We start from the raw sequence: 27510 nt of genomic DNA on the forward strand, positions 1-27510 counted from the left end.
GATTAATTCCCCGTTCAGCAGGACAATAACCTAAAACACAAGGCCAAATCTACACTGGAGAAGACAGTGAATGTTCCTGAATGGCCATTCATTCTACTTGAAAATCTATGGAAGACCTGAAAATGGTTGTCTTGCAACAATCAACAACCAATATGACAGAGCTTGAAGAAGTTTGAAAATAATCAAATGGGAAAATATTGTACAATCTCGGTGTGCAAAGCTAAAAAATCAAATCAAATAAAACGCGTACCTAGAAAGACTCACAGCTGTAATCGCTGCCAAAGGTGATTTGACTCAGCGGTGTGAATACTTATAGGAATTATATTTCTGTATTGAATTTTCAATACACTTGCAAGAATGACTAGCAAAAAAAAAAAAAAAAAAAGATTTGATCCATTTTGAATTCAGACTGTAACAACAAAATATGGAATAAGTCAAAGGGTATGAATACTTTCTGAAGGCACTGTCTTAGGTCCTCTTCCCTGTCACATAATCTGATTAAACTTTGCCAGTTATCAAGTTGTCACATTCCTGATAGAATCTGTTCATGATATGAAAACGTTGACACACCTACTCATTCCAGGCTTGTTCTTTATTTTAAACATAATAGTGAAGACATTAAAACGTATGGAATCAGGTAGTAACCAAAACTGTTAAACAAAATCAAAATCAATTTTTATATTTGAGATTCTTTAAAGTATCCACCATTTGCTTGATGACAGCTTTGCAGTCTTGGCATTCTCTCAAACAGCTTCATGAGGTAGTCACCTGGAATGCATTTCAATTAACAGGTGTGCCTTGTTAAAAGTTAATTTGTGGAATATCTTTCCTTAATGCGTTTGAGCTAATCAGTTGTGTTGTGACAAGGTAGGGGTAGTATACAGAAGATAGCCCTATTTGGTAAAATACCAAGTCCATATTATGGCAAGAACAGCTCAAATAAGCAAAGAGAAACGACAGTCCATCATTACCTTAAGACATGAAGGTCAGTCAATGAGTAAAATTTCAAAAGAACTTTGAAACTTTCTTCAAGTGCAGTCACAAAAACCATCAAGTGCTGTGATGAAACTGGCTCTCATGAGGACCGCCACAGGAAAGGAAGTCCCAGAGTTACCTCTGCTGCAGAGGATAAGTTCATTAGTTACCAGGCTCAGAAATTACAACCCAAATAAATGCTTCACAGAGCTCCAGTAACAGACACATCAACTGTTCAGAGTAGACTGCATGAATCAGGCCTTTGTGAGACACATAGTAGGTGAACAGATGAGTTTTGCATGTGTGGTTCCCACTGTGAATCATGGAGGAGGTGTGATGATGTGGGGGTGCTTTGCTGGTGACACTGTCAGTGATTTATTTAGAATTCAAAGGCACACTTAACCAGCATGGCTACCACAGCATTCTGCAGCGATCCCATCTGGTTTGCACTTAGTGGGACAATCATTTGTTTTTCAACAGGACAATGACCCAACACACCTCCAGGTTGTGTAAGGGCTATTTGATCAAGAAGGAGAGTGCTGGAGTACTGCATCAGATGACCTGGCCTCCACAATCACCCGACCTCAACCAAATCGAGATGGTTTGGGATGAGTTGGACCGCAGAGTGAAGGAAAAGCAGCCAACAATGTGCTCAGCATATGTGGGAACTCCTTCAAGACGGTTGGAAAAGCCTTCCAGGTGAAGCTGCTTGAGAGAATGCCAAGAGTTTGCAAAGCTGTCATCAAGGCAAAGGGTGGCTTCTTCGAAGAATCTAAAATGTATTTTGATTTGTTTAACACTATTTTGGTTACTACATGATTCCATAGCTCACGTCTTCACTATTATTCTACAATGTAGAAAATAAAGAAAAACCCTTGAATGAGTAGGTGTGTCAACTTTTGACTGGTACTGTATATCAATCAATATAAGATCACAGAATTTCACACCCTGGTTCCAAATAATATGCTATATAGTACATAATGTAAACAAGTCAATTAGTAATTTAAGTGCATAAATCGCTGAATAGGGGCATTTTACCAGTGATGTTTTCTAACTCTAGGGTGAAAACTAAAACAGTGTCAATGTTGATTCGCCACAAATACAGCTGAAATGAATCAAATATCCTTAAAGGCTAAATCCATCATTTCCTATTTGCTTCAATATACTGAAACATCTTATCAACGTCGACCTCAACAACATCGACAGCATTTATAAAGCTGCCTTCAAAAATGCAAAACAAACAATGTAAGTAGAGTTCTGGGCCTCCAGTAGATTTGTACGGTAGAGGATAAAATGATGGTCTCTCTAAGCCATTGCTGGTGAATGTGCTCTTCACAAATGACAAAACAAAATGACAGTGTTATTCTATGCTACAGTATGGTCAACTTTCTTACTGCTGTGGTTTGAGTTGAGGCAACTCAAATTCCACCCTGTTCCAACTTAATGCTGGGACGGTCCTTATTCACTGTGCTTTAGTTATCCAGTCAAGATTGTGACATGTGTAGTGCATACTAACCACATTCAAAAACACAAAAGACCTTCTACATGGAAATGGACAATGTCAGTATCTAGCAAAATAGAATCAGATAGAAAATACCACTGATAATGAACCACAACCTGAAATATTCATTTAAAAAAAGAAAATAATTCTGAAAAAATGAATTATAAATATGGCATAGATAATGCCCATATGTTTTAAAAGGTAAATCCTTATTTTTATAACATTTAAAAGTGTTTTTGTAATATGCACATATGTATATGTATAACAACACTCAGGGGTTTAACGGTGTTGTGTGGATGGATGGCTCTTGTTCTCTCTAGACTGAGGGTACCTACATAGACTTTATAACACATGAATACCCATATATGAGCAGTACATAAGCATTTCATGAATGGATGTATTTATTTTTTATTTTTATGGGTTATTAATGTGATATGAAGTCATTATAAGTCCTAAGAGGTACCCTTCAAGTACCATAATAATCAACTCCACAGCTCCGGACTGGTTGGCCATGATGACAGAATTCAGTCACCAATCAAAATGTAAAGTGGCAACATGAAAACAACAGAGTCAAAAAGCACCTGACATCAATAAGAAAGTTCTCACATCATAAAAATAGTCCATGACACTTATATAAGCGGTAAGCCTTACTTCATTGCAATGGGTTTACAAATAAATAAATATTACTTCGACTTTACATGTCGCTCCACATGAGATGTCCCTCGTGTTAGTAGGAACAAGGAAAAGCTCTATTCATGTTGGCACGTGTCCATACATTGTCCATGATCATTTTAACACAGTCATTTTCCCTTTGTTCATCCCCAGCAATTACAGTGTACAAGAAGAGTACAATAACACAGTCAATGATTTGTTTCGCAGACCCAGATTACAATTGAATCAAGATTACTGATCATTTGGTTTCATGGACATGGCCTCAATTATTGTTGGACTATGGTTAAACTTCATTTAAAAAGTTCCCGTCACGGTCCAGCATGATGTAATTCAAGGTTAATAGATGTTCATTAAATCATTTTTAGCTCTTGATGAACTAAATCAGAATTGGGCCTACTCCTGGAATATTTTAATCTGGGTTTGAGAAACTGGTCCTAAGAGTATCATCAAATGGAGAAGGAAAGGAAAAGTTAATCAAATTTAAGGCTTTTCTCTATGTGATGAGGAGGCAGAAGCACAGTCAGCACAGTCGGGCACACACGCAAACGCATATGCTCACACACACACACACACACACACACACACACACACACACACACACACACACACACACACACACACACACACACACACACACACACACACACACACACACGCGCACACACACACACGCACGCACGCACGCACGCACGCACGCAACTCCCCCTCACCCCCACCCAAACACCAGCCCAGACTCACTCAGCCCAGTATATCCAGGTAGACAGGCGAGGCCTTGGCCAGGCTCTGGAGCAGGCTGTGGATCTCCTTGATGTTCAGTCTCATGTAGGATTCTCTCTGCCAGCATCCCAGCATCAGGTCGTACACCTCCTTTGGACAGGAACGCGGCCGCTGCAGCACGCGCCCCTGGGTGATACACTCGATCACCTGCATAAAAGGTACCCACCACAATGCAATTGAAATTCAGTCCAATTCAACTTGATTTATTCCCTCAGGGGCAATTAAGGAAGCCATCGCTCACATGGTAACAGCATCTAAACAAAGTGAGGTTTACCAAGGTGATATATGTTTTTTTAGACTCAGACATGTTAGCCTTGGTTTCATCTAATAGATTTCCAGGAAATGTATATTCATAACGCATAAAAATCGACACAGAGAATAAAACATTAGGAACACCTTCCTAATGTTGCGTTGCAACCCCTCCCCCTTCTTTAACCCGTCTCCTGCCCTTCATCTACACTGATTGAAGTGGCCTTAACATGTGACATCAATAAGGGATCCTAGCTTTCACCTGGATTCACCTGGTCACGCCGTGTCATGGAAAGAGCAGGTGTTCCTAATGTTTTCTACAGTCAATGTATATGGACAATACAAATGTGATATACTGCAACAAAGATGATCAAAATGGAGACTACAGAAGACTGATGTATTTGAAGTTGACAATAAATCTCATTGGATTTCAAGTGCTATGATACCAGTGTAGTCAATCTACTGTAGGAAAGGTTTGAGTTTGTGTCGAAAACCTTGTAATCTCGGAACCCAGAATCAAATCTCAACAGTGCTGCTGTCTGTGATAAGAGACTACTGACCTCATTGTTGGAGAGCTGGTACCAGGGCTGCTTCCCATAGGTGAAGATCTCCCAGAGGACCACGCCGAGACTCCAGACATCACTCTCCGTGGTGAACCTCCGGTACATGATGCTCTCTGGAGGCATCCAGCGGATGGGCAGCATGGTGTGACCCCCCACCTGGAAACAGACAAAAATGATCCATCAGGAACCATCCAGGAAAACCACAGAGAAACGGCCCAAAAAACAGGTTTAGATGGAAAGGTGTTGTCAGTCAGAACAGTAACCAACATACTATTAAGGCCTATTAACATTTGTTTAAAGGTCATGTACACAAATGTGTATTGGGTGGACCTACAGTTGTCACGGAAATCAATATTATGAGATATTTAAAAAAAAAGGTATTAAAACCCAACATGTTTTGCCTGTATTGGTACTGTTAGGCCTTGTCTGATATTGACATGATTGTCAGTTCACAATAACTCAGTTACATTCATCTGTTTTGTATTGGGCCAGGAAGCAGCAGAGGGCACTGTAGTCTACATAGACCCCAGGCCTGGGGCTGATTGGGACACAGAACAAGTCTGGATCTAAAGGCCAAATCTGAGCGACTGCCTTTAAAAAGCAACAAATCCCTTTGAAAACGGCCTACATGGCATCAATTTGAGTCAGAAACAGTTATTCTAGTGTCAAAATTGACTACAAAGTGTAAATAGGATAATTTTGGTCATAAAGTCAGTCTCGCCTTAAATGGAGTTTGGAACAACCGTGCGTTACTTCAGAAATACTGCACCAAACACCTTAGTTCGATGTAAAATTGCGCAACTAAAACCTCCTCTGCAAAAACATCTAAATTAATTACAGATTTCTTGAGTTATTTTAGATTCATTCTGAGGATTATGAGGAAATTAAATAGACTTCTTCTGCGTCTACAGTGTCTCATGGGGGACAAACATGAAATCTTGAAAATGAAATTGTGTTTTTCTAATGAGCAGCAGAAAAACACACGTGCCAATTGACGGATTTTAATTAATTTTTACTATTTTCTACATTGTAGAATAATAGAAGACATCAAAACTATGAAATAACATATGGAATCATATAGTAACCAAAAAAGTGTTAAATAAATCAAAATATATCTTATCATTTAGATTCTTCAAAGTAGCCACCCTTTGCCTTGACGGCTTTGTGCACTCTTGGCATTCTCTCAACCAGATTTCACCTGGAATGCTATTCCAACAGTCTTGAAGGAGTTCCCACATATGCTGAGCACTCGTTGGCTGCTTTTCCTTCACTCTGCGGTCCAACTCATCCTAAACCATTTAAACTGAGGGTGATTGTGGAGGCCAGGTCATCTGATGCAGTACTCCAGCACACTCCTTGATCAAATAGCACTTACACAACCTGGAGGTGTGTTGGGTCATTGTCCTGTTGAAAAATAATTGATAGTCCCACTAAGTGCAAACCAGATGGGATGGCGTATCGCTGCAGAATGCTGTGGTAGCCATGCTGGTTAAGTGTGCCTTGATTTCTAAATAAATCACAGACAGTGTCACCAGCAAAGCACCCCCACATCATCACACCTCCTCCATGCTTCACAGTGGGAACCACACATGCAGAGATCATCTGTTCACTTGCTATGAGTCTCAAAGACATGGCAGTTGGAACCAAAAATCTCAAATTTGGACTCAGACCAAAGGACATATTTCCTCTGGTCTAACGTCCATTGCTCGTGTTTCTTGGCCCAAGCAAGTCTCTTCTTATTATTGGTGGCCTTTAGTAGTGGTTTCCTTGCAGCAATTTAACCATGAAGGCTTGATTCACACAGTCTCCTCTGAACAGTTGAGATGTGTCTGTTACTTGAACTCTGAAAGATTTATTTGGGCTGCAATTTCTGAGGCAGGCCAACTCTTATGAACATCCTTTGCAGTCTTCCTTTCCTGTGGCGGTCCTCATGAAAGCCAGTTTCATCATAGCGCTTGATGATTTTTGTGACTGCACTTGAAGAAACTTTCAAAGTTCTTTGAAATGTTCCACATTGACTGATCTTCATGTATTAAAGTAATGATGGACTGTCAATTCTCTCTGCTTATTTGAGCTGTTCTTGCCATAATATGCACTTGGTATTTTACCAAATAGGGCTATCTTCTGTATACCCCCCTATCTTGTCACAACCTAACTGATTGACTCAAATGCATTAAGGAAAGAAATTCCACAAATGAACAAGGCACACCTGTTAATTGAAATGCATTCCAAGTGACTACCTCATGAAGCTGGTTGAGAGAATGCCAAGAGTGTGCAAAGCTGTCATCAAGTAAAGGGTGGCTACTTTGAAGAATCTCAAATATATGTTGATTCGTTTAACACTTTTTTGGTTACTACATAATTCCATATGTGTTATTTCATAATTTTGACGTCTTCATTATTATTCTACAAGGTAGAAAAAATAAAAAAATAAAGAAAAACCCTTGAATGAGTAGGTGTGTCCAAACCTTTGACTAGTACTGTATATAAATTATGAAAGTGGCCGTTTTATGCCCTTTTTAGACCTATACATGCCTCCTGTAAGAAACAAATCATTTGTGAAGCGTCTTGTCATTTTACTCCTTATAATGTGTGCTCTAAAACATGGAGTATGTCTATGGTCTGAAATAAAATTCCCATTCATTTATTCAACATAAAAAATTTCAAAAGTAGCCTTTTTGATTTAGCTTATATTTAGACATTGTTTGGAACAATATACTATTCAAACATCAACTTCCCAGAGTGGGCTCTGACATTGTATCACAGCCCACCTGTAGGATTGCACATTCAGCAAATAACCAGCAGAGGGAGTTCCCTTTGAATCCATTTCCCCATTCACTGTGTTGATGGTGCTCATAAAATGTATCATACCTTTGAAAGTAGCAGAGAGCCCACTTTAGAAATGTGATGTACTTGTAGAATATATTGTTAAAAACAATATGTCTCAAAATGAGCACACTACTAGGAGGATAATGACACCAAGGTGTTGTCTGTATCATGTACGGTTCACGGACCTTTAAGTCTGACAAGGGGCATGTATAAGTCTAAAAAGGGCCTAAAATGGACACTTTCATTACGATTTTCAAAAAAATGGTTTCTTACACAAATGTAAAAAGAATATCAAACATCCGTCCTCCCAATTAAGTTTCTATGTGAGAATTGTCAGATCAACCTGAGAAGGCCAAAATATTCTTGGGCCCATGCAGACATGAAATCACATTAATGCCTGTGGTGTTGTCTATACTGTTCTAGTAAAAGCTAGACAGTAGCAGATAGCAGTTAGCCTGTTAGCCCAATCTGTTTGTGCTTTAAGTAGCCAATATCATGCCAATTTGGCATAACAACAACAAAGGAGTTGGGTAAAGCAGAAACAGGTTAGGCTACCAGGCTACCTGCTAAGGTAGACAATGTTTTCCCTCACTCATTTTATAAGAACTAGGTTAGATACTGGATAGAACGGGGGGTGATAAGGAGAAGCGTGTTCATGAATCTAGGTACTTTTAAGAGCAGTAGCTTGCCTCTGAAAATAACTTAAAATAGAGAATTCAAGGCTAAATTTGCATCACGGCATAAATGCAATGTCAAGCATGAAAAAAAAAACTGCCAGTGCATTTTGCATTGTTGCCCCCTATTGCCATGGAAACAGCAATTCTATGCATATGATAGAATGTGCATTTAAATGGCATTAAAAATAGATTTTAAAAATTGCTGGTTAAAATTATTCCTGTAACAGCATGGCTGTTACAAACCAAAACCAAATTCTAATTACACATGAGTGTATTCCTGTCTTTCTGTTTTGCGTGCGTGTGTGTGTGTGTGTGTGCCCACAGACTCACTCTGTAGTAGTCGGTACTATACACATCCCTGGACATGCCAAAGTCCCCAATCTTGACCAGCAGGTTCTCTCCCACCAGACAGTTGCGTGTGGCCAGGTCTCTGTGGACAAAGTGCTGGGAGGCCAGGTAGACCATGCCTGCAGCGATCTGCTGGGCGATATGCAGCATCTGGGACTGGGTCAGCTCCACCATCAGGCTGTGCTGCCCATCAGCCATCAGCACTGCGTCAGGACCATGGGACCTACACCAAAACACAGGTGGGTCAAACACAATGCTAACTATAGTTATCTAAAATTGACTACAAAGAGGACTTAATCGGATAAGTGCAAACTCATTCGCTTCCATTGCAGTTACCCAGTTTCAATTCAAATAAAGTATCACACTTACATACAGTACTAGTCAAAAGTTTGGACACACCTACTCATTCAAGGGTTTTTCTTTGTTTTTACTATTAATGAAATAACACATATGGAATCATTTAGTATCCCAAAAAGTGTTAAAACAAATCAAAATCATTTCATATTTTAGATTCTTCAAAGTAGCCACCCTTCGCACACTCTTGGCATTCTCTCAACAAGCTTCACCTGGAATGCTTTCCAACAGTCTTGAAGGAGTTCCCACATATGCTGAGCACTTGTAGGCTGCTTTTCCTTCACACTGCGATCCAACTCATCCCAAACCATCTCACTTGGGTTGAGGTCGGGTGATTGTGGAGGCTAGGTCATCTGACCTCCACTCTCCTTGTTAGTCAAATAGCCATTACACAGCCTGGAGGTGTGTTTTGGTTCATTGTCTTGTTGAAAATAAAATGATAGAGGTTAACTGGTTAACTTGTTGAGTGTAGTGGGCAGTAATTTGATGTTTGGATGAAAAACGTACCCAAATGAAACTGCCTATTTCTCAGGCCCAGAATCTAGAATATGCATATAATTGTCAGATTAGGATAGACACTCTAAGGTTTCCAAAACGGTCAAAATATTGTCTGTGAGTATAAGAGAACTGATATTGCAGGCGAAAACCTCAGGAAAATCCAACCAGGAAGTGCTGTTTGTCCTGAAACCTCTCTGTTCCATTGCATGCCTTCCCTCCATTTAAAGGGATATCAACCAGATTCCTTTTCCTATGGCTTCCACATGGTCTGAACAGTCTTTAGACATAGTTTCAGGCTTTTATTCTGAAAAATTAGTGAGAAAGATCACATCGCGTCAGTGGGTGGCTGGGTGCCAGCAGCGTTTCGCATGCGCGAGCAGCTTGGAGCAGACATTTTCTCTCTCACTCCTATTGAAAAAAACTACAGTCCGGTTGAAATATTATCGATTATATATTGTAAAAACAACCTGAGGATTGATTATAAAAAAACTTTGACATGCTTCTACGGACTTTACGGATACTATTTTTGTCTGTCCCGTCGTGACCGCTTGAACCTGTGGATTTCTCAACATAACGCGCCAACCAAATGGAGGTATTTTGGATATAAAAATAATCTTTATGGAACAAAAGGAACATTTATTGTGTAACTGGGAGTCTCGTGAGTGCAAACATCTGAAGATCATCAAAGGTAAGCAATTCATTTTATTGCTTTTCTGACTTTCGTGACCAATGTACTTTGCTGCTAGCTGTTGGTAATGTTTTGTCTGCTGAGAGAGATGTCCTTACATAAACGCTTGGTATGCTTTTGCCGAAAAGCTTTTTTGAAATCTGACACGCCAGGTGGATTAACAACAAGCTAAGCTGTGTTTTGCTATAATGCACTTGTGATTTCATGAAAATTTAATATTTTTAGTAATTTAATTTGAATTTGGCGTGCTGCAATTCAGCGGATGTTGACGAAAATGATCCCGCTAACGGGATGGGTGAGTCAAGAAGTTAAGTGTGCCTTGAATTCTAAATAAATCAGACAGTGTTACCAGCAATCACCCCCACACCATCACACCTCCTCCACCATGTTTCACACCGGGAACCACACATGCGGAGATCATCCGTTCACTTGCTATGAGTCTCAAAGACATGGCAGTTGGAACCAAAAATCACAAAGAAACTGCGGTTTTCTTTCTGATGAGTCCAAATCTCAAATTTGGACTCATCAGACCAAAGGACAGATTTCCACCGGTCTAATGTCCATTGCTCGTGTTTCTTGGCCCAAGCAAGTCTCTTCTTATTATTGGTGTCCTTTAGTAGGGGTTTCTTTGCAGCAATTTGACCATAAAGGCTTGATTCACTTCTTATATTGAAATGCATTCCAGGTGACTACCTCATGAAGCTGGTTGAGAGAATGCAAAGAGTATGCAAAGCTGTCATCAAGGCAAAGGGTGGCTACTTTGAAGAATCTAAAATGTTAAATATATTTTGATTTGTTTAACACTTTTTTGGTTACTACATTATTCCATATGTGTTATTTCATAGTTTGATGTCTTCACTATTATTCTACAAGGTAGAAAAAAATAGAAAAAAATAAAGGAAAAATGTGTAGGTGTCCAAACTTTTGACTGGTACTGTATGTATGTGCCAAAATCCCCCATAGCCTTTCATGACTGATTAGATTAGACACCATTATTATGCATTAAATTTGCACAGAGTGTAAATGTGTCTTTGGCGCTCTGGCTTACAGTAAAAGGATAAAAACAGACACAAAACATACACATTGCACACATGGAGTATTTACGTCTGTTAGTACTTTAATACAGTACACGTGGATTGGCAAACGTAAATCACACGCACAAAGACATTGGGACACACGACAATACCTGAGGAACTTGTTGAGGTCGCCGTGCTTCATGTACTCGAACACCATGATGAGCGGGTCACTCTCCACACACACGCCATAGAAGGTAACGATGTGCTCATGCTGCAGGTTGGTCAGTAGCTCCGCCTCCCGGTGGAAGTCGGCTCGGCCACTCTCGCTGGCCTCTTTCAACGTCTGAGGAGGACAGGGATGCATGTGCACGTGCACACACACACACACACACACGCACGCACGCACGCACGCACACCATCATTTAATCATTGATTGATAGGATTGTTGATGGTTTCAAAGTCTCCTTCCTACAAAATTTGATTAAATCCTAATATACTTGTTTGCCGTGCTATTATCCAAAACAATGTAATTACAATCCTCACATATGGGAAAAGGATAAACAGCTAAATAGTTTATATTTAAAGCTGTTCTTTAAAAAAAAAAAAAATCAAAGCCAGGACTAAAGTGTGTGTTGATTGTTTGAAATGGCATGCATAGATGGCCATACTTTACCTTGACAGCCACCAGGATCTTGTCCTGATCTGGGATCAGGTTGTAGCACTCAGCCAGGAACACCTTCCCAAAGGCCCCCTCTCCTAGCTCACGCTTCAGCACAATGTTGTGTCTCTTGATGTGCTGGACAACTGGGATGTAAAGAGACAGATGAAGTAAGGCTGTGAACTGACCAGGAAAAACTCCTGGCCCAAAGTTAGAATTAGTCAGGTCAAGTGGCCAGGAAAAACTCCTGGCCCTACACATTACATACACTAAAGTTAACAGCCCTAGTCTACTACTGTATAGAGGAAAAACAGTGAAACTGTGATATTCTGGTCGCTTGTCGGACGAGTATGGACATTGTAGCCATTACAGAACTACATTTCTCACAGGGATACAAGTGAAATAGTCAGATGTGTGTGTCTGTCTAGTGACACCCTCTGTGCCATACAGTCTGATATTACAGCAAGTCATCCGGCAAGAGGTCAACCAAAGTCATCGCCATGAAGTCCATCCAGCCGCAGTGGCCCTGTCATGGATTTATCAGAAAAAGACCGGGTAACAACACCAACAGACCTCCGCACCACGGTAACTCACACGTGTCCGATTTCAGCATGCTGCCAGATTGGCGGAAATACTGTGGGTTCTCGATGACAGGGATCTTTGTCATTCCAATGATCACCGCATCGTGGCCCATCTCTGAGGACGACGGGGTGTTGTTGCCATTGGAGACGTGATGAAGAGGACTGGCGGAGTCATCGTCGTTACTGATGACCGAGGAGGAGCCTGAGGAGGAAGGGGAGGACCCCAGTGGGAGGAAAATGAGAGGAGTGATTGATTCTGTATGTTATTATGTCGCCGAACATAAGCTGAAATGTGGTGGGGTTAAATGGAATTAAAACTGTAGAAATGTGCACCTAAAACCAGATGTTCCTTTTTATCCAAATGGGAGGCCTGCAAGTCTCAATACTGGTTTGAAAAATGACTATGCTAAGATTAAAAAGAAAAGCTTTACCCTTCATCCCAAACTTTGAGTTTCTTCCATATTTCAGAATGATCACCATCAGGACACATCCAATTAATGCCACGCCAGCGATCCCCACCACTATGTACACCTGGAAAAACACCATTCAACAATGCAAAATACTTACCAATAACAGTGCACAACATTATAGTATGCACATAACCACGCATGACAAATTATGATGTGTACGTTAACTTACTGCAACACTGTCCTCTATTGGGGGTAGTGGTAAGTCTGAGACAAAAAGAACAAGCACAGGACACATTTAAAACAGAATGAAACAGCATTAAACATGCAAACATTAAAGTACATAATCTAATTTCATCTGATTTCTTCTCTTACATTAAAATTACCTTTTTTTTTCAAACGCTAAAAATACTGTCTGGTTGTGATGTAACCAGACAGTATGTGTGTTAGCTACAGTGCCTTCAGAAAGTATTCCCACCCCTTGACTTTTTCCATGTTTGGTTGTGTTACAGCCTGAAATGTCTTGTCAATGAGTATTCAAACCCTTTGTTACGGCAAGCCTAAATAATTTCAGGTGCTTAACAAGTCACATAATAAGTTGCATGGACTCGCCTTGTGCGCAATACTGTTTAACATGATTTTTGAATGACTACCTCATCTCTTTACCCCACACAGACAATTATCAGTAAGGTTCCTCAGCAGTGAATTTCAAACACAGATTCAACCACAACGACCAGGGAGTTCTTCCAATGCCTCGCAAAGAAGGGCACCTATTGGTAGATGGGTAAAAAAAAGCAGACATTGAATATCCCTTTGAGCATGGTGAAGTGATTAATTACACTTTGGATGGTGTATCAATACACCCAGTCACTACAAAGATACAGGTGTCCTTCCTAACTCAGTTGCCAGCGAGGAAGGAAACCACTCAGGGATTTCACCATGAGGCCAATGGTGACTTTAAAACAGTTACAGTGAGGGAAAAAAGTATTTAATCCCCTGCTGATTTTGTACGTTTGCCCACTGACAAATAAATTATCAGTCTATAATGTTAATGGTAGGTTTATTTTATTTATTTGACCCCCTCTCAATCAGAAAGATTTCTGGCTCCCAGGTGTCTTTTATACAGGTAACGAGCTGAGATTAGGAGCACACTCTTAAAGGGAGTCCACAGAAGCAATCAGATTCCAAACTCTCCACCATTACCAAAGAGCTCTCCAAGGATGTCAGGGACAAGATTGTCGACCTACACAAGGCTGGAATGGGCTACAAGACCCTCGCCAAGCAGCTTGGTGAGAAGGTGACAACAGTTGGTGCAATTATTCGCAAATGGAAGGAACACAAAATAACTGTCAATCTCCCTTGGCCTGCGGCTCCATGCAAGATCTCACCTCGTGGAGTTGCAATGATCATGAGAACGGTGAGGAATCAGCCCAGAACTACACGGGAGGATCTTGTCAATGATCTCAAGGCTGCTGGGACCATACTCACCAAGAAAACAATTGGTAACACACTACGCCGTGAAGGACTGAAATCCTGCAGTGCCCGCAAGGTCCCCCTGCTCAAGAAAGCACATATACATGCCCGTCTGAAGATTGAATCATTCAGGTGTTCATTGGCAGAGGACAACTGGGTGAAAGTGTTGTGGTCAGATGAGACCAAAATGGAGCTCTTTAGCATCAACTCAACTCGCCGTGTTTGGAGGAGGAGGAATGCTGCCTATGGCCCTAGGAACACCATCCCCACTGTCAAACATGGAGGTGGAAACATTATTAGTGTTTTTAGTGTGTTTTTCTGCTAAGGGGACAGGACAACTTCACCGCATCAAAGGGACGATGGACAGGGCCATGTCCCGTCAAATCTTGGGTGAGAACCTCCTTCCCTCAGCCAGGGCATTGAAAATGGGTCGTGGATAGGTATTCCAGCATGACAATGACCCAAAACACATGGCCAAGGCAATAAAGGAGTGGCTCAAGAAGAAGCACATTAAGGTCCTGGAGTGCCTTAGCCAGTCTCCAGACCTTAATCCCATAGATAATCTGTGGAGGGAGCTGAAGGTTCGAGTTGCCAAACGTCAGCCTCGAAACCTTAATGACTTGGAGAAGATCTGCAAAGAGGAGTGGGACCAAATCCCTCCTGAGATGTGTGTAAACCTGGTGGCCAACTACAAGAAACATCTGACCTCTGATTGCCAACAAGGGTTTTGCCACAAAGTACTAAGTCATGTTTTGCAGAGGGGTCAAATACTGAGTTCCCTCATTAAAATGCAAATCAATTTATAACATTTTTGACATGCATTTTTATGGATTTTTTTGTTGTTATTCTGTCTCTCACTGTTCAAATAAACCTACCATTAAAATTATAGACTGATCATTTCTTTGTCAGTGGGCAAATGTACAAAATCAGCAGGGGATCAAATACCTTTTTCCCTCACTGTACATAGTTTGAGGATGGATCAACAACATTATAGTTACTCCACAATACTAACCTAATTGACAAGAGTGAAAAGAAGGAAGCCTGTACAGAATAAAAAAATTCCAAAACATGCATCCCGTTTGCAACAAGGAACTAAAGTAATACTGCAAAACATTGGGCAAAGCAATAAACTTTTGTCCTAAATACAAAGTGTTATGTTTGGGGCAAATCTAATACAACACATTATTTAGTACCAGTCTCCATATTCTCAAGCATAGTGGTGGCTTCAACATGTTATGGGTATGCTTGTAATTGTGGTGGCTTAAACACAAGGCCAAATTTACACTGGAGTTGCTTACTAAGAAGACGGTGAATTTGAACTCTACATACATACAGTGCCTTGCGAAAGTATTCGGCCCCCTTGAACTTTGCGACCTTTTGCCACATTTCAGGCTTCAAACATAAAGATATAAAACTGTATTTTTTTGTGAAGAATCAACAACAAGTGGGACACAATCATGAAGTGGAACGACATTTATTGGATATTTCAAACTTTTTTAACAAATCAAAAACTGAAAAATTGGGCGTGCAAAATTATTCAGCCCCTTTACTTTCAGTGCAGCAAACTCTCTCCAGAAGTTCAGTGAGGATCTCTGAATGATCCAATGTTGACCTAAATGACTAATGATGATAAATACAATCCACCTGTGTGTAATCAAGTCTCCGTATAAATGCACCTGCACTGTGATAGTCTCAGAGGTCCGTCAAAAGCGCAGAGAGCATCATGAAGAACAAGGAACACACCAGGCAGGTCCGAGATACTGTTGTGAAGAAGTTTAAAGCCGGATTTGGATACAAAAAGATTTCCCAAGCTTTAAACATCCCAAGGAGCACTGTGCAAGCGATAATATTGAAATGGAAGGAGTATCAGACCACTGTAAATCTACCAAGACCTGGCCGTCCCTCTAAACTTTCAGCTCATACAAGGAGAAGACTGATCAGAGATGCAGCCAAGAGGCCCATGATCACTCTGGATGAACTGCAGAGATCTACAGCTGAGGTGGGAGACTCTGTCCATAGGACAACAATCAGTCGTATATTGCACAAATCTGGCCTTTATGGAAGAGTGGCAAGAAGAAAGCCATTTCTTAAAGTGTCGTTTAAAGTTTGCCACAAGCCACCTGGGAGACACACCAAACATGTGGAAGAAGGTGCTCTGGTCAGATGAAACCAAAATTGAACTTTTTGGCAACAATGCAAAACGTTATGTTTGGCGTAAAAGCAACACAGCTCATCACCCTGAACACGCTGTCCCCACTGTCAAACATGGTGGTGGCAGCATCATCGTTTGGGCCTGCTTTTCTTCAGCAGGGACAGGGAAGATGGTTAACATTGATGGGAAGATGGATGGAGCCAAATACAGGACCATTCTGGAAGAAAACCTGATGGAGTCTGCAAAAGACCTGAGACTGGGAGGGAGATTTGTCTTCCAACAAGACAATGATCCAAAACATAAAGCAAAATCTACAATGGAATGGTTCAAAAATAAACATATCCAGGTGTTAGAATGGCCAAGTCAAAGTCCAGACCTGAATCCAATCGAGAATCTGTGGAAAGAACTGAAAACTGCTGTTCACAAATGCTCTCCATCCAACCTCACTGAGCTCGAGCTGTTTTGCAAGGAGGAATGGGAAAAAATGTCAGTCTCTCGATGTGCAAAACTGATAGAGACATACCCCAAGCGACTTACAGCTGTAATCGCAGCAAAAGGTGGCGCTACAAAGTATTAACTTAAGGGGGCTGAATAATTTTGCACGCCCAATTTTTCAGTTTTTGATTTGTTAAAAAAGTTTGAAATATCCAATAAATGTCGTTCCACTTCATGATTGTGTCCCACTTGTTGTTGATTCTTCATAAAAAAATACAGTTTTATATCTTTATGTTTGAAGCCTGAAATGTGGCAAAAGGTCGCAAAGTTGAAGGGGGCCGAATACTTTCGCAAGGCACTGTACATATTATCTCAATTACCTTGACTAACCGGTGCTCCCGTACATTGACTCTGTACCAGTACCCCCTGTATATAGCCTCGCTACTGTTATTTTACTGTTGCTCTTTAGCCATGTTCTTTTTTTAACATTAATTTCTTCAAGATCTAGATGAACAACCAATTGGACAAATTTAAGATTTTTTTTAAAGAGTAATGGGCAAATGTTGCACAATCCCCAGAAAGACTCACAGCCGTAATCACTGCCAAAAGTGCTTCTACAAAGTATAGACTCAGGGGTGTGAATACTTACGTAAATGATATCTTTCTGTATTTCAATTTCAATAAACATGTTTTCACTTTGATATTCATTTTGAATTCAGGCTGTAACAACAAAATGTGGAATAAGTCAAGGGGTATGAATACTTTCTGAAGGCACTGTAAATTATGTAATAGACAGGGCCCAGAAACTGCCATTTTGTCCAGTCAAAGGTTTTGCCATGGATTATGCTTGTCTATCCCCTATTAGCTTTTGAGCCACCCTGGATTTTCCCCCAATCCCAATACATTCCCTCAGGATTTCATACTTCAAGCACATACCAGTGGTGTCTGAAATGCAGCAGGGTGATGACATCCCACAGCACAGGAAGAGCAGTGAACAGAGGAAAGGAAAATAACAAGGCAGGATCATCAATCTGTCATTATTCCTAAAGTCTTTAGGGCCCAGTGCAGTCAAAAACAACATTTTCCTGTATTTTATACATACAGGGCATTCGGAAAGTATTCAGACCCCTTCACTTTTTCCACATTTTGTTACGTTACAGCCTTATTCTAAAATTGATTAAATTGTTTTTCTCATCAATCGACACACAATACCCCATAATGACAAAGCAAAAACAGGTTTAGATATTTTTGCAAATTCACATAAGTATTCAGACCCTTTGTTGAAGCACCTTTGCCAGCGATGACAGCCTCGAGACTTCTTGGGTATGATGCTACAAGCTTGACACACCTGTATTCGGGGAGTCTCTCCCATTCTTCTCTGCAGATCCACTCAGTCAGGTTGGATGGATGGGGAGCGTCGACGCAAAGTTATTTTCAGGTTTCTCCAGAGATGTTCGATTGGGTTTAAGTCCAGACTCTGGCTGGGCCACTCAAGGGCATTCAGAGACTTGTCCCGAAGCCACTCCTGTGTTGTCTTGGCTGTGTACTTAGGGTCGTTGTCCTGTTGGAAGGTGAACCTTTGCCCCAGTCTGAGGTCTTGAGCCCTCTGGAGCAGGTTTACTTTGCTCCATCCCTCAATCCTGACGAGTCCCCCAGTCCCTGCCGCTGAAAAAGATCCCCACAGCATGATGCTGCTACCACCATGCTTCACCGTAGGGATGGTATTGGCCAGGAGATGAGCGGTGCCTGGTTTCCTCCAGATGTGGCGGTTGGCATTCAGCCAAAGAGTTCATTCTTGGTTTCATCAGACCGGAGAATTTTGTTTCTCATGGTCAGAGTCCTTTAGGTGCCTTTCCCTTTTGGCAATCTCCAAGCAGGCTGTCATGTGCCTTTTACTGAGGAGTGGCGTCCACCTGGCCACTACCATAAAGGCCTGATTGGTGGAGTGCTGCAGAGATAGCTGTCCATCTGGACGCTTCTCCCATTGCACAGAGGAACTTATGGAGCTCTGTCAGAGTGACCATCGGGTTCTTGGTCTCATCCCTGACCAAGGCCCTTCTCCCCCGATTGCTCAGTTTTGCCAGATGGCCAGCTCCAGGAAGAGTCTTGGTGTTTCTAAACTTATTCAATTTAAGATTGGTGGAGGCCACTGTTCTTAGGGACCTTCAATGCTGCAGAAATGTTTTGGTACCCTTCCCCAGATATGTGCCTTGACAGAATCTTGTCTTGGAGCTCAAGGGACAATTTGTTCGACCTCATGGCTTGGTTTTTGCTCTGACATGCACTGTTAACTGTGGGAACTTATATAGACAGGTGTGTGTCATTCCAAATCATGTCCAATCAATTTAATTTACCACAGGTGGACTCTAATCAAGTTGTAAAAGCATTTCAAGGATGATCAATGGAAACAGGATGCACCTGAGCTCTATTTCAAGTCTCATGTCAAAGGGTCTGAATATGGGTCTGTTTTTTAAATAAATTTGCTAAAATTTCTAAAAACCTGTTTTCACTTTGTCATTATGGGATATTGTGTGTAGATTGATTAATCAAAACATTTCCTCAATTTTTAGAACAAGGTTGTAATGTAACAGAATGTGGAGAAAGTCAAGGGGTCTGAATACTTTCAGAATGCACTGTACACACACACACACACACACACACACACACACACACACACACACACACACACACACACACACACACACACACACACACACACACACACACACACACACACATATATTGGAAAAATACTGTAAAATTGTGACATTTATGATAATGACCTTTTAGTCTAAGAGCTGTTTGAAAAGACCACCTGAAATCTTTTGACTGTTTTGTGGGATGGAGTGTTGGCCTGACTGGTGACATCGCCAGGTGATAAATTAGTTAATAGACCAATAAGAAACAGTTCCAAACCTCTATCAATAACAGCTAGCTTTCAGTTTTCCCCTCCCCACTCAGACCACTCCCAGACAGTCCCCACAAAATTCTTGCTTGAGAAATAGCTTCTTAGCAAAGAGCAATGTTTGTTTCTTTTTGACAATTTAAATTGAAAACATTCACAGTAAGGTACCTAATTGTATCCCAAAATGATTTGATATTGAGATAAATAAACGGCTGCGTTGGATATTTAAAATTAAAGTAACTCTCCAGTGAAAATCTCACTTTTAAAAAGTTTATATTCTGTTAACTCATACCTAAATAATGTTGTTGACTTGTGCTATACTCATACCGTACGTTGCCAAAGCATAATTTGGGGACCCACCTCAAACAATGTCAAACAGACCGTTTTAAAAAAATTGCAATTTCCTCAGAGGATGATTGCATGAAGGCCAATCGGTGGTCTACTTGCGTGAATATTTTTTCTGATTGGTATACGCCCACACCATTCTGTTGTTGAGGTACGCCCACACCATTCCAACACAGAAAAGCTGCTTTTTAACATTCTTAATTGAAAACAATTTGGAAGGAAATCTATTTCCCTCATATTGTAATTATTTATAGGTCATAATATCATAGAAATCTGGAAACACTGGACAGTTATTTAACGTCATGACAAGAGAAAAACACATACACACGTGTCTTTGTAACGGCACGTTTTAGAGTCGTAATTCTTTGCAGAATTGCAATGTCTTAAGAAATACTTACAAGGGTAGGTATATGGCGGTTCTGAAATAAGTGAAAAAGGGGAATGTACATGTTATTCATAAACATCCATTACACATACCATGCTACACAAAAAAAACTATATTCTCAGAAAAAAAAGCTGCTATGTTGAACCATTTGTTCAGGAAAGGAAACCTCTGAAAAAAGGTTACAATTTTCAGGTCATATAGAACCATTTTTGGTTCCACATAGAACCTCTGGTTCCAAATAGAACTCTTGAATTGGTGCCATTTGAACCAAAAAGAGTTTTATTTGACTTGAAATGGTTCTATTTTTAACCTTTTCTATGGTCCTAGAGGGTTCTACATAGCACAGATTTTTTTTTCAGAGAGTCTAAAAACAACTTACATATAGATTATAACATCTTATATCAAATTACAGTAACTATAAACTAAACTGCAGTGAGACCTGTATCGTAGTCTGGGTCTGGCGGGAGCAGGAAGTGGGCGTCGATTTCTTTACGATCCTCCCCGTACTCGTTCCTGACCACCAGCGTATACTGCCCGTTGTGGATGTGAGTCGGGTTGACAAGCTTCAGGCAGCCGTGGTGAACGCTCCCTGTGCTCTCGTGGATCTCGGTCTTGATGTACTCCTGTTCGTGGAGCTCTTGGTCCTTGTGATACCACCGTAGCTCGGGCTTGGGGTTTCCGGTCACACTGAAGGGGATACACCAGTGGTGGAGGCGCAATGGCTCCAGCAGCTCCAGGATAGTGGGGCGAACTGACACAGAGACAACAGGAAGAATAGTCACAGGGTACTGGGAGTGGGTGCTAGACATGAGGAAGGGGGACTGGAAGAATGCAGTGGGATACTGGGGTAAGGGGGCTAGACAGGAGGGAGAGGATGGTAAGGCATTGAGGGCAACCAGGAGCTAAACAGAAGGAGGAGTACAGTATGGCAAGGTGACAGGAGACATGTAGAGTCAATCAGATTGTTGAGCAATATTATCATTTCAGTAAGGACACAGAACCACCAGAGGTGGTCTTTCAGAATGTAGGATGCTACAGATCCAGGATAAAACTAAACTGTAGAATCAGTGAAAATGGCATTTTACATTTTGCAACCACAGTGGCAGAATAAAATAAACAAAAAATGGTATAGGCACGCAACACAACAGAACACGTCCTTACAGAGGATGTTGAGTTGGAGGTAAGCCTCGGTTTGGCCGACTACGTTCTCAACATTGCAAGTGATCACTCTGCCGTTGTCCGAAGGCGAGAGACCTAACAGTGTCAGATTGCTCTCCAGCTCCAAGGCATTGATCTGTAAATACATTTAGCAATATTAGCATTGTCATGATGAGCAATAAGCATTATTAGCTTTAGCATTATTAGTAATAGTAACATGTATTACACAGTCAATACATTTAATAACAAATCATTGTGATCATAGTGAAACATCTGGAGCTAAAATATTTACCACTGTATGTTATAAAACACCTAAAAGTATGGAGTAATATGCTGTTATTATATTAATAAAATGATATTGTTATTTACGTATTGAAATGTAAAAACTTGACAAGTTTCATGTAAAAAAAAAAGAAGAAAAACGAACATAAAATTGAGTGCTATGGGGCCTCCCGAGTGGCTCAGCAGTCTAAGGCATTGCAGTGCTAGTGGCGTCAATACAGACCCGGGTTCAATCCTGGACTGTATCGCAACCAGGCGTGATTGGGAGTCCTATAGGGTGGCGCACAATTGGCCCAGCGTCGTCAAGGTTAGGGGAGGGTTTGGCCGGGGGGCAGTTCGCTACACCCGCAATAACATCTGATAAACACGTGTGTGTGACCAATAAAATTAGATTTTACTTGGCTCATTGCGCTCTAACGACTCCTTGTGGTGGGCCGGGAGCCTGAAGGCTGACCTCGGTCGTCAGTTGAACAGTGTTTCCTCCGACACATTGGTGCGGCTGGCTTCCGGGTTAAGTGGGCGGGTGTTAAGTTACAGGGTTTGGCGGGTCATGTTTCTGAGGACGTGGGACTTGACCTTTGCCTCCTGAGTCTATTGGGGAGTTGCAGCGATGAGACAAGATCGAAATTGGGGAGAAAAGGGGGGTAATTTTTTTGTGAGTGTTAAGGTGTCAGTTGAGAAAAGTGCATAATATACAAAGCCAAGAGTTTTTCCCTGCCCACATGACCTCATCAGGAACAACTCCTAGCCCTAGTAATAGTCAGAGGGTTGTGTCATAATATACCAAAACAAAGATCATCATCTTACCTTAGTGATGGTAAACAAACTGTCAATATTCCACAAGATATCAGGGGCAGGAGACCCTGTTGCACTGCACACTGCTCTGACATCACTTCCCTCCGTCATTTTGATGATAGAGGGACTGACCTCCACTGCGGGAGCCTCTGTAAAACGTAAACAGAACCTTTAACAATGTTGTTTTACGGTACAAGTTGCACCTAAGTGACCTTCACTTGATTTCTACTTCATGCTGTTTACTGACTATTTGAAAAGAAAAGTCAAAGCACTGCAGTACACTGGCATTCTAGTATGCTCCTCAATGTTCCACATGTACACAAGCTTTCACTCTCTCTGCTTTGTCACAACATAGTGTAGTTCCCCATCTGTATGTCTGTCTTTCTCTGGGGTTGACATTACCACAATCAGGGGGAGTGAATCTGGAGATGGCCCTCCTCACTGCTCTGTCATCTATGCATTTCAGCTCTTGACTCTCTGTACTGTCAATGTCCTCTTGCAGCCTCAGTTTGATCCACATGTTCTCACATACACACTTCAGAGGGTTACCAGACAGGAGAGGACTAGAGAAAAAAAAACAGAGCATTAACACACACACACACACACACACACACACACACACACACACACACACACACACACACACAGACATTGCACTTTAAAATAAGAATTACATGACATAAAATAGTAAATAGGGATAGGTACTTACAAAGATGTCATGTTTAAGTTTTGGAATGTTTTCCAAGAGAGTGTTGACAAGTTATTGTCTCTCAGATTCCTACGAGTCAAAATAATAAATAATAAATGTTACAATAAACCAACTATTGTAGGTCAGAATGACATAACTAATGTTATCAATGTACAGGTAACTTCAAAAATAAAGGAAACACCAACATAAAGTATATTTGGGGTGGCAGGTAGCCTACTGGTTAGAGCGTTGGGCCAGTAACCGGAGGGATGCTAGATCGAATCCCTGAGCTGACAAGGTAAAAATCTGTCGTTCTGTCCCTGAACGAGGCAGTTAACCCACTGTCCCTAGGCCGTCATTGTAAATCAGAATTTGTTCTTAACTGACTTGCCTAGTTAAATTAAGGTTAAATAAAAATACAAATATGGCATTGGGCCACCACGAGATGCCAGAACAGCTCCTATGCGCCTTGACATAGATTCTACAAGTGTCTGGAACCAGTGCTTGACTTGGACTGAAATAGGTGCCGGTATTGTTTACAATTCATTGCAGGAGCTCCATAATACTTTTGAGTTAATATTCTATAAGTGGAACAGGAGCTCAAGCAGTAGAGCATTTGAGGTGCCAGTACTCTGCTCCGGTGGGCTCCTGCCCAAGTCAAGCACTGTCTGGAACTCTACTGGATGGATGTGACACCATTTTCCACGAGAAATTCCATAATTTGGTGTTTTGTTTTGTTTGAATCTCACATACGTCTGTGTCACCAGTTTGAGATCTGGTGACACACACACACACACACACACACACACACACAACCATTTAAACCCCCTATGCTCATTTGAGACCCCTCTTTCAAAGTCACAGACCTCCTCTTCTAGCCATGCTAGCCTAAATACTGGGCAACTGGGCACTTATACATGACCCTAAGCATGATGGGATGTCAGTTGCTTAATTAACTTAGGAACCGCACTTGTGTGGAAGCGCCTGCTTTCAATGCACTTTTGTATCCCTCATTTACCCGAGTTTCCTGTCTTTTGGCAGTTACCTGTATGTACTGAACTCAATCCAAAATCAGTGTGTGTGTGTGTGTGTGTGTGTGATTAAACTCAAATGAAAACGTATGTGACATGACGTTGGAACAGAATGCTTGCTCTATTTTCACTTTCACTTGTTTTGCACCTAGCACCTTTTAACTATGCATTAACAAAAACACATGGTCAGACCATTAACTGCTCCTCACTGTTTGCTGAGCGTGTCGTCCCGCTACCCAGCCATGAGGCTAAACTGTATGCACTTGAACCAGCTCCTTTGACTATAGGCGACATTATCATGCCAATCCATGCAGATTTAGATAAGAATTACCACATTTACAAGTGTTGACTGCAAGGCTTCACTGTAAGGTTAGTACAGATGTAGAATCGTCATTTGAGACAGTTAGCTACAGCAGGAGAATAATCCTTCAGCGACAGGAAATGTTCATGATTATGTGGATTGTAATTAATGGACATTTTTGTAGGGGTTGATACATTTTTCATTAGGGCAAATCAAGTTTCAAAGTGGGAAACACACCGTTTAGAAGCCTGTTTAAAACTCAAATACGCGACAAATTTGCATTTCCTGCTGTGTAGGAACATTCTCAGCAAAAATATATCTAAATTAAGATCCAAATTAAGATCCTACATCTGTAAGAATCTACATAGTCTTTAATATGAATTGGGCTTAATTGTTTGTGATTGGCTTGGGGGCCCTACATTTGCTCTTTGAAAGTACATTAGCTACATCTGTGAGGAGGAAGATAAGAACAACACCAAACAGAAAATGAATCAAAGACTATACAGTACTTACAGATATTGAAGTCTTGTATTGTTGAAAAAGGCCTGTGATGAGATAGAAGTCAATCTGGTATTTGTCACAGTTCTGTTCGGAGTGGGGGAGTGAATGTGTTATTTTTAGTCACAATTACATATCAATATAGTGCAACCATAACATAGTCTGGATCATAACCTCGTGTAATACTAATACTTACAGATTTCTGAGATTTGAGTAGTACTTCAAGCTGTTATCATTGATGTCAAATAGTCTGTTTTGATTTGCAATGTATCTGTAAAAGTTCAATACAAAACAATTACAAACATAATGGAAATATAGTATTTGGCCATCATGTCCATTTTGGGCAGTTTCACAGGTTTCTGAACTGTTTTGAGGGAATCTGTAGCTTCTCTTCATGATAGATTTGATAGCGGTACAAACTGGTGTCTCTTTGGACACTCAGCTAATATCTACTGATTAGAAAAGCTAAGGTGATTGATATCTCTCTACACTAGAGTAAACAACACCTGGATGGGTGATGGTTGTTCATGTAATATTCATATACGTATGTTTAGAATTAATTATTAATGTTAAATATTCTTAATAATTAATGAAAATGCTTTGCATGCCAAAGTAATAGGCCAGTAGACAATCATCAATTAAGGTTTACCTTTGATTAAGCTATGGATGGTATGAGAAGACACAGTTAAGTACAACACCACCCTGTCTAGATGTAGGCTTTGGCCCCTGCATGCTGATGGTGTTAGTTCTCTCACTATCTGCATTTGCCCAGGAGCAATATAGGTTTCAGGCACAATACTATGCACCTTATGGATATATGCAATAGGCCTACTGCACTGAAATATGGTCAATCTAAACATATAGATAGCTAATAGGCCTGATGAACCAGAGTAACACTTAACACCAACAACATGCAGTGGTAATACATTTTTTTCTCCGCACATGTATTATCTGTTTATTGTCTATCAAATAAACTCATCCTGTCCAGCTCTGGCACGTCAACAATTGTAGCCTAAACCTAATAAATGGCTTTAAACCTGTGTTTTATACAGATACCACTGTGACGGTGTGCTAACGTGTTTTGATATTTACCAGAACCACTTCGGGAGGTTCGGGTGATTGCTACGATGGGTATTTTGTGGGGGCGACATAGACCCGAGTCTGTTACGTTGGCTAGCCCATTATAATCGTGATTTGGCTAATTTATCTGACATTATTTTCCTTCGTGTTTTTTTCTTCCTTCCCCCAGATCTCTGCTTGTTGGAGCCACATCAGCCATCATGCCATTATCCCCACTAAATATCAATACCACTATCCCTGCCAGGGCCTGGTTTCTAGAGGAAAATAGCCTATTCCAAATATTCCCAACAACTCGTGCCCCCACCACCTGACACGCACGCTCGAACCCCCCCAGCATGATAATTATCCTACACTATTATATGCTGAAGCTATAGCCTACTTATTTTTTTTATTGTTGCTTAGGGTAGGCTGTCTCCATATGAAACTGAAAACATGAGAGATGAACAGCCTAAATGGTATGGCAAAGTAAATACACCTTATTTTGTGATACACCTCAGATGTTTTTGTATTTATTTGTTTGAGCAATCTGACATTGTTTTGCTTAAAAACAGGAACCGTTCATTGTAGGTTTGCCATGTCTGCAATGGCGTAGCCATTTATTTGAATTAATCGATACTTACATATCGGTGATGTTGATGTCCATTTCTATGTCATCTAACGTAAGGATAGGGAAATCCTCGATCCCTGGTTCAGGATCGATACAAGCAATCCTTGAGATGCTGCAAGTGCAGAACGCAGGGCAAGCAGCGCTAACCCGCCACAGCCCCATCAAAACCATAAAGATTCCCAAGCGAGCCATTCCATATTCCCGTACGTTGGAGTCCATTGCAGGTCCAACGATATCTCACGTAGGTATTGATCAAATATGGATATTATTAATTTCCCCCGTCCTATAGCCAATTTAATCCGTTCGGCACCACTAACGAGGCTGCCTTTGATCACGAATGCGCAATCCCTCAATATAATATTAGGATGCCATGGAATGGCCTCTACGTCTCCGCAGAATTGGTATCACACTACTGCATATCGATGCGGTGAAGCAAGGTGTCAAGTGCTCCGTCCTCAGTCTCACCCGTCTCTTTCTCGGAGGCAGAGCGTCTGTCTCTGCGTGGTAAAACGTGGCGCTCCAGATGTTGAGGGAGAAACCCGTTATCCTTGTGATTCTTCTTCATATGCAGAAGTGATGGAG

The 27510-nt window shown here is 41.0% G+C and overlaps 1 protein-coding gene across 3 annotated transcripts; it reads right to left on the bottom strand.

Annotated features, from left to right (window-relative positions):
• Positions 1-3844: 3844 nt before the first annotated feature.
• On the bottom strand, positions 3845-27147 carry LOC139410041 (neurotrophic tyrosine kinase, receptor, type 2b). Of its 3 annotated transcripts, XM_071155473.1 has the most exons (18): positions 26942-27147; positions 25438-25512; positions 25257-25328; positions 23433-23501; positions 23126-23286; positions 22736-22872; positions 21650-21782; positions 20928-21239; positions 20502-20522; positions 17790-17798; positions 13026-13060; positions 12818-12917; positions 12400-12588; positions 11821-11951; positions 11318-11490; positions 8574-8814; positions 4735-4893; positions 3845-4072 (listed from the first exon to the last, which is right to left on the bottom strand). In XM_071155473.1, exons 1-18 carry the CDS (start codon positions 27145-27147, stop codon positions 3887-3889), a joined length of 2409 nt encoding a protein of 802 aa, XP_071011574.1. In that variant the 3' UTR covers positions 3845-3886. The 3 variants fall into 3 exon arrangements, with proteins under 3 accessions (XP_071011574.1, XP_071011575.1, XP_071011573.1); XM_071155474.1 differs by lacking the exons at positions 17790-17798; positions 20502-20522 and adding an exon at positions 13668-13682; XM_071155472.1 differs by lacking the exon at positions 17790-17798.
• Between the last annotated feature and the right edge of the window lie 363 nt (positions 27148-27510).

The sequence above is a fragment of the Oncorhynchus clarkii genome, chromosome 5 (genome assembly GCF_045791955.1).
Source record: "Oncorhynchus clarkii lewisi isolate Uvic-CL-2024 chromosome 5, UVic_Ocla_1.0, whole genome shotgun sequence".
NCBI classification, from domain to species: domain Eukaryota; kingdom Metazoa; phylum Chordata; class Actinopteri; order Salmoniformes; family Salmonidae; genus Oncorhynchus; species Oncorhynchus clarkii.